The 7,215-nt window shown below is 35.6% G+C and overlaps 1 protein-coding gene across 1 annotated transcript; it reads right to left on the bottom strand.

Annotated features, from left to right (window-relative positions):
* Positions 1–5,869: 5,869 nt before the first annotated feature.
* LOC127094954 (uncharacterized) lies at positions 5,870–6,703 on the bottom strand. Its single transcript, XM_051033710.1, has one exon. It carries the CDS (start codon positions 6,701–6,703, stop codon positions 5,870–5,872), a length of 834 nt encoding a protein of 277 aa, XP_050889667.1.
* Positions 6,704–7,215: the final 512 nt, after the last annotated feature.

Genomic DNA, 7,215 nt, shown 5'->3' with positions numbered 1-7,215 from the left:
GATATTTGCAACAAATACTTCTAAGTTCCTTGAAGATTTTAATTAAGATGATGTCAATGAATGCATGAATGTTTGAATGCACAAACACATCAAGATCAACAAACATATGCAAGATGTCAAATACATGGGGTCTAACCATCCCAACAAGGTAAGTGCTAAGGGTTTATCATCAAGACAGGAACCAAGGTTCTAAGAAAGTTCCCAAGATCATAATCCAATCTTTCGGATATTACTGGTTTGGACAACTACTTGTCAACCAATAATATTCTCAAGAGAAACTCATCTGACTGTAGTATCGCGTATTAACTAATTCAGGATTACACCTTCATAGTCACCACACTACGTCCTAATAAGGCTTAGTAGTGTAAAGGGACACTAAAGTCATCAGCTTCTCGGGCTCCTAGGTCAAAGATAGAAAATGTCTTCAAGATTGCTCATTCAACAGATACTATCCCCAAAGGGGCCTCCACTGCTTAGGGGATTCTAAAGTCATCTTGTTCGGGATTACTCCACCCAAGCCAACTTGACTATACCACCCTCCTATCTCAATATGCACTCAAGTCCGGGTTAGGACTTATCTTAACGCAAAGATCACCCAAGAAAATATAAACAAAAATAAAATAAAACATAGATAAAAACAAGATAGTTATAACCCTCTTGGGGAGTAGTCCCCAGTGAAGTTGCCATTTATGTCGTAGTGAGAATCGGAGACCAAGCTATTGGATTAACTTGACTCATAAAACATTGATATCACCACCAAACTTTTATTTTTCCAAGGGAATGGGAAAAGATTCAAAATAAACCCAAAAATAAACATGCATAGAAAATAGTAAAACTAGAAGCAAAGCAAGTAGAAATCAAAGGTACGGGGGTTGATTATGCAAAAGGAAAGTATTAGCACCCTAAGCATTTGTAGTACTCTACAAGAACCTTTTGAATTTATCTATGTTTTGGTTTAAAAGTTGTTTGCATTTTTGAATGGCGCAATAAAAGGGGTAAACGATGTTTTGGAAAGTGTTACTTGACTAAAGGTAAGTCAAAGTTTGAGTTTGAGATGCTTCATGTGTACTAAAGCATTTGAAAGTGTAATTGAAAAATCCATTGACTAAAAGTAAGTCAAGGTTTGTGTTTGAAATGCCTCATGTGTGCTAAGCATTTTTGAAAGTGTAATTGAAAGTCCATTGACTAAAAGTAAGTCAAGGTTTGTATAGGTGTTTTAGCTTGAAAAGGGGTAGGGTTTAGTTTAGGGTAAATGCAAGAATGGACAAACAAAGTCAACAATCAAACAAACAGTACATGACTAAGAAGTTAACATAAGATCCTTTCCCTTGGATTTAGATACATAAATATACATAAATTGGTAACAGGCATGATTAACATAAACGAGATATGACAAAGGTTTACATAACATCACAAGAGATATCATATGAACAAGTATGAGATACATGTTCAACATTATGGAAGTTTATGAAGGAAATACTTGAATTAAATGATAAATAATTACAGGACATGGATATAACATCACAAATTGAGATAGAATACTCATGGAGTATCATAAGACATGGTTAAACAAGTCTACATTGAAGGTGACTTGTGAGTAAAGTGTATATGACATGTACAAAGCAAAACCCTAAATGGGGAGGCATAATTGTTAAGCAGGGACATGTGGGAGACAAGTTAAGTCCTAAGTCCTACCAAGGTATAAACATGTTTACATTTAGGCAACTATGAATGCTTGAATAATCAAGATATAAAGAAATAAGCCATATATTAATTCATATACAAGAAGAGGAACAAACTCAAGTGGAAGCTCTAGTCATGCATCAATGTGTTCTTTCAAAGTTCTTAACCAAAACCCTAATTTCAAGATTGTTTAATCAACATACTTTTCAAGTTTAAGTCATTTTAATCATAATATGGAAGGCAACAAGTCAAGACGATATGTTATAAACATAGAACAAGGCCTAAACATAACACAACAAAGTTATACAAACATTTAAGGTCCATTAGATTAAGGAAAACATCAAAAGAAAGTCACTTGAAATGCATAAAACACTTAAAAATGACCAATTTTCAACCTACTAAAATCACATAGAATAAATATTATTTTTGGCATTTTTTTGTGGAATCATAAAATAGGGAGGACAAATAAGAAGTGTGAAAAATAATGGCTCAAAAAGATAAAAAATACTCATAGAAATAAAAATTTGAAGTTGTGAAAAAGATAAGAAAAATAAATTTGGTAAAAGAAAAATAATAAAAGGTCTGGTGCGAGGGGGATTCAAACCCCAGACCTAAGGCTCACAAACACACTCCAAACACATGCTTCATCCACTATGATGCAATGCCCAAGTCATGGACTAACTAGAAGCGAAAATATATATATCAAATTAACATTTAAAAATTAAAAATTATGTCACCTTCTTCATTCTTCCTCATTCACGATTTTTCTTTTTTTCATTTTTTCTTCCAAAACTTCCAACACTCATAAATCCCTCATTTTCCCATGAAAATCAAAGTTGTAAAAACCAAACTTTCTCAGTTTTTCACAAGGAACACAATGGTATATTTTCACAAGATAAAACTCAAAGAATAATGCACACAAAGCTCAAAACCAGTCACAAACAATAACTATTCAACTATTAACAACTTCCAACACAAGCATGATAAATTGCAAACAGTTTTGAAACACAATCAATACATTAATGTCTATATTTTCACTTTAGAAATCGAGCAGTAATGATGTATGTATGATGAGTTTTAAAGCGCAAGAATCCTTACCTATTGGAGAAAGGTCTAACGTGTCTTCTCAAACTTCCAGAAGCAAGATAATAATCCCCTTAGCTTTGTTGAACCTTAAGGAGAGCGTTTGAGTGCTTGGTTTGTTCTGCAACTGCTCAAAGTTTCCGTCTGAATATTCTCGCAAGTGATGGTAATGAGGTTTGTAAAGTGATTATCTTGATGTTACATAAGTGGTTTAAGTGTTTATACAACTTCTAATGGATGTTTAGAAGATGTTTGGATGGTTGGTTGAGTGAAATTTAAACCGAAATGGAACTTGGGATTTTGAGGTAGAGAGAATTTGCTACAAATGTGTTATTGTGCAAGTTCTGGTGTGTGATGTTTTGAGGCTTGGCTATCTATTTATATAGGCTCCACATGGTCTAAGTAACTTACAGAAATCAAGTTTGGTTCATATGGAATGGTAGTTTGATCATTTGGTTTCATTTTGCACAAAAGATAAAAATTGATCATGATGAAAGGTGGAGTAAAAAGAGGAGATGAATCATGCTTTTATGACTTCTAGAGGTTGCTTCTGTCCTCTAAAGATTGCTCATGATCTGTAGAAAAGAATTTGGAAGCTCAAAGCAAGAGTTATTGGAAAAGTTGCCCTTTATGAAAATGGATATGGAGCTTTATGCAAATCTTTCCAAATATGGCATCAAGTTTTAGTTAATGGCTCAATTCATTGTGTAATACACCAAGGACTTGTGTAAATTTTTGATTAGAGTGTGATTGAGAAGTAAAGTATCCTGCAAAGAAATATTATGTAGCATTGACTTGGATTTGCACAAGGACATGCTATGAAGAATGACCTAAATTTCAGTTTTGGAAGACTATGTCCATCTCTTCGAAACTTAAAGCTCAAGTGTGATAAATTTGTGATCTTGGACTTTTTGGAATGATGGAAAACTCCTATACAAATTTCATGTTTTAAGTTTTCCTTGACTCAATTGGGATCTCGGTGAACAATTGGCATAAAGTTAGTCAGTTAACTAGGTCAGCATGCTGAAAATTTCACCAAGTGTTTTATCACTTTAAAAGCAAATAAATCCTCCACTTCATGGCCCCATATCTCCTCATCCATGCATTTTTTTGGGGTTTTATCACGTAGGATAAAGTTGAAGTATGAAAAAATAACTTTAATTTGATCATTGGAGAAAATAAAATGGTGGCTTGGGTCACAAGTAATGGCCTTGGAAAGTTGGGTACTTGGACATGATTTTTAGGGACTTAGTGAAAATTCCAAAAATTCTCCATCTTTGCCCCTTTTGCAAGTAATCTTGACTTTCTTGATTAAACTTGATAAAATGAATTCATTGATCATATTTTCATGATCCTCGACTTGAAAAGTCCATAGTTGACCAAAAATTTTAAGTCAAACTTTGACTTTAGGCATCTGTTGACTTTTCATCAGTTGTGTTCAAAACTTTCATCAGCTCATGAACCTAACTTCTTGAGCCATTTGAATTATATGAGTGGGTTATGAGGACACATTTGAGGACCTTGGATCATGCCTTAATACATAGGAGCATGCTTTGGTCAAAGAGTCAACATTAAGTTGGCTTTGACAAAAAAACCCTAATTTGGAGTGTGAGATGAATTGTGACTTGATGAACTTGAATTGAGGTGAGTACAAACTTTGATTGTTGATGGAGTGAGGGTCTTGATCACCTTGAGATATTTATGATCAAACTAAGCCTTGATTGATCCATCCCTTGAACTTCTTGATGCCAAAACCCTAACTTGCAAACAAAGCAAAGCAAGACATATATTTTTTGTATATTTGTGGGGTTAGCAAAGCATAAGGATATACACAAAAGTATTTGATGAACTTTATGTTACGCAAATGATACAAATGATAAGGTATCTTAGGGGTGAAAATTAGGGTATTACATGACCAAAGTTCAACCTAGGAATGAACTAGAGAGAAGCGGTCAAAGATGACTCAACCCAATGAGGAAATACACTCATTTGGGGATTAATTCCATCCAGATAATAAACTGGAAAGGGAAAGTGAAACAAATTATTCCACGAGGATCAGAATCAGTGGGAAATTAGAAATGATAAACTCTTTATACTTAAGGTCGACACTCTATTGGAGAGAGAGGACACGCGCACTCTGCGGGGAGAAAAACACCAAAGAGCGGGGAAGCACCAACAAATGCGAAATGCGCAAATAAACATCATGATGATATGCACATGCGTATGAACATGTGTATGAATATGCTGACAAAACAGGGATAAAGGGTTAGATTGATAACACAACACAACCAAATACTCGGCTAATCTCAACAAGATGTAGATGCTACCGGGGATCTTGCTAGAGGTTCTACCAAAGAGAAAACCGTCATGAAAGATCATAAGCACATTAGAGGAGCTAAATCCTGATACAGGGCTAAAAAAATCCTTATGGAAAGAGAAAAAATATATTGCTTGGAAACCCAAAGCTTAATCTTTTAGAATCATGAACTCCGTTTCGAGGGGGGTTTGCCGGGGATAAAGAACATCTGAACAAACTTTATGTCGGAGACCTGTTGGCGACCCCAATGATATCATGTCCGATGACGACTCAACTCCAAGCTAATACTTCTTGCAAAGCCTTATGATCTCTCTTTCGTAGCTGCTTTTCATAGCATCCTTCTCTATTACGAGCTGGTCTACAATGCCTTTCCAAACACCGAAGGTAGAAAGATGAGTAGATGATGAACTGTTAGAGGAAAATAAATCCTCTTGGTCCCTTGATTTCTTCACAGCGCATTGCTCAGACAATTCTATCAAGTCGTCTTCTCAATCATCCCTCTCTTACTTCATCCTGTCTAAAGCCTCTTTAAACTCCTATATGCCTTTAATAGTGGGTGATTTGACCATTACCAAGGACATAGGTCTTTCATAAGCGTATGGTATCTTGAATTCTTTTGCTCTCTTCTTCACCCAACTAGTGTAAGGCTCCAAAGCTATATAATTCTTCGATCCAAGCTCACTTTTTCCTCTCCTATGAACATTGTGCCAAGCACGTACCATCCTAGCTTTCAACCCTTGAGTGTCTTTCCCTTCCTGGAAAAATAAACCCTCTAACAAAGTGTTGTTAGGTTTTGTCTTTCATAGCGAACCCAAACTGACGTCTCGCCAAAGCCGGATTGTAGTTCATTCTTCCTTGTGTACCAAGAAAAGACACTTTAGAGAATTCCCCATAATGACCAATAATCTCAACATCGTTGTAAATAGAAGAATACCAAGCTATGTCATCATTGTTGAGAGACATAAGTATTTGAGACCACCTTAAATAACCCTTGTTTTCTTTGAAAATAGGAGACTGCAACAAGTGCGAAATAAACCACTTGTACAGTAAAGGCGCACAACATACAATAGTTCCACCCTCTTTAGAAGTCCTATGATGAATTGAGAAATAAGTGTCACAGAGCAAAGTTGGAACCAGATTCCTAATCAAGAGGATCCATATAGCATTAACACTAACAAAATTGTCAATGTTGGGAAACAAGATCAAACCATACTTGAGTAAGGCGAAAATAGTTTCAAAGGCCACCACGATACCAACATTAGCAAAAGAAAAGGATTTCTCAATCCAAAATTTTGAAGTCAACCCTCTGATACCTCCTTTGACAATGAGATTGACATCTATCTCAGACTTCCTCAAATGAATGGCTTCAACAATAACTCGAGACTCAAAAGGAACTCCACCAGACACTGACATACCCAAAATATAAGCATATTCCTCCATGATAGGTAACAACTGATAATCGGGGAAAGTGAAACACCGATAAACAGGATCATAAAACTGAACCAAAGTATAAAGAAGACCATCCTCAACATCAGTATATATAACAGATAAAAGACTTCCAAAATGGTCTATGAAACCCTTAGGATCATCCATAAAAGATGCTAGTTTCCTTATTTCCATAAGATCGGGACATGTGCAATTGTATTTCCGATTATCCTTCTTTCAACATCCGTGATCAAAATATCTGCATGTTTGCAAAAAGAGTCTCTAGGTTCCTTGAAAATTTAGGGAAAAAATCTTATGAATACAATGAGTGCATGATTCAACAACGACAAACAAGGTCACATAAAGCATACAAACAAAGTTCAAAGGTTCGGAGTCACGAGTATGGAGCCAAGGGTAAGAACTAACCCACAATGTATGTACGAAGGGTATAATCACCTGTAGAACAAGGTTCTAAAGAGTTCCCAGAGTCATAATTCTATCTTTTGTTTATTACTAATTTAAACGACTACTCGTCAACCAATAATATTCTCAAGAGAAACTCGTCCGAGTGTAGTATCGCATAACAACTAATTCAAGTCTACACCTGAATAGCCACCATTTCATCCTAAAAGGCCAATATGAGTTAAAGGTTCTAAGGTCCTTAGCTTCTTGGGCTCCCAGGTCAGAAAAAGTAATGTCGACTATGA

The sequence above is a fragment of the Lathyrus oleraceus genome, chromosome 6, assembly GCF_024323335.1.
Source record: "Lathyrus oleraceus cultivar Zhongwan6 chromosome 6, CAAS_Psat_ZW6_1.0, whole genome shotgun sequence".
Classification (NCBI taxonomy): domain Eukaryota; kingdom Viridiplantae; phylum Streptophyta; class Magnoliopsida; order Fabales; family Fabaceae; genus Lathyrus; species Lathyrus oleraceus.
The sequence above is the reverse complement of the archived record's forward strand: the minus strand, read 5'-3'. Positions and strand labels throughout refer to the sequence as shown.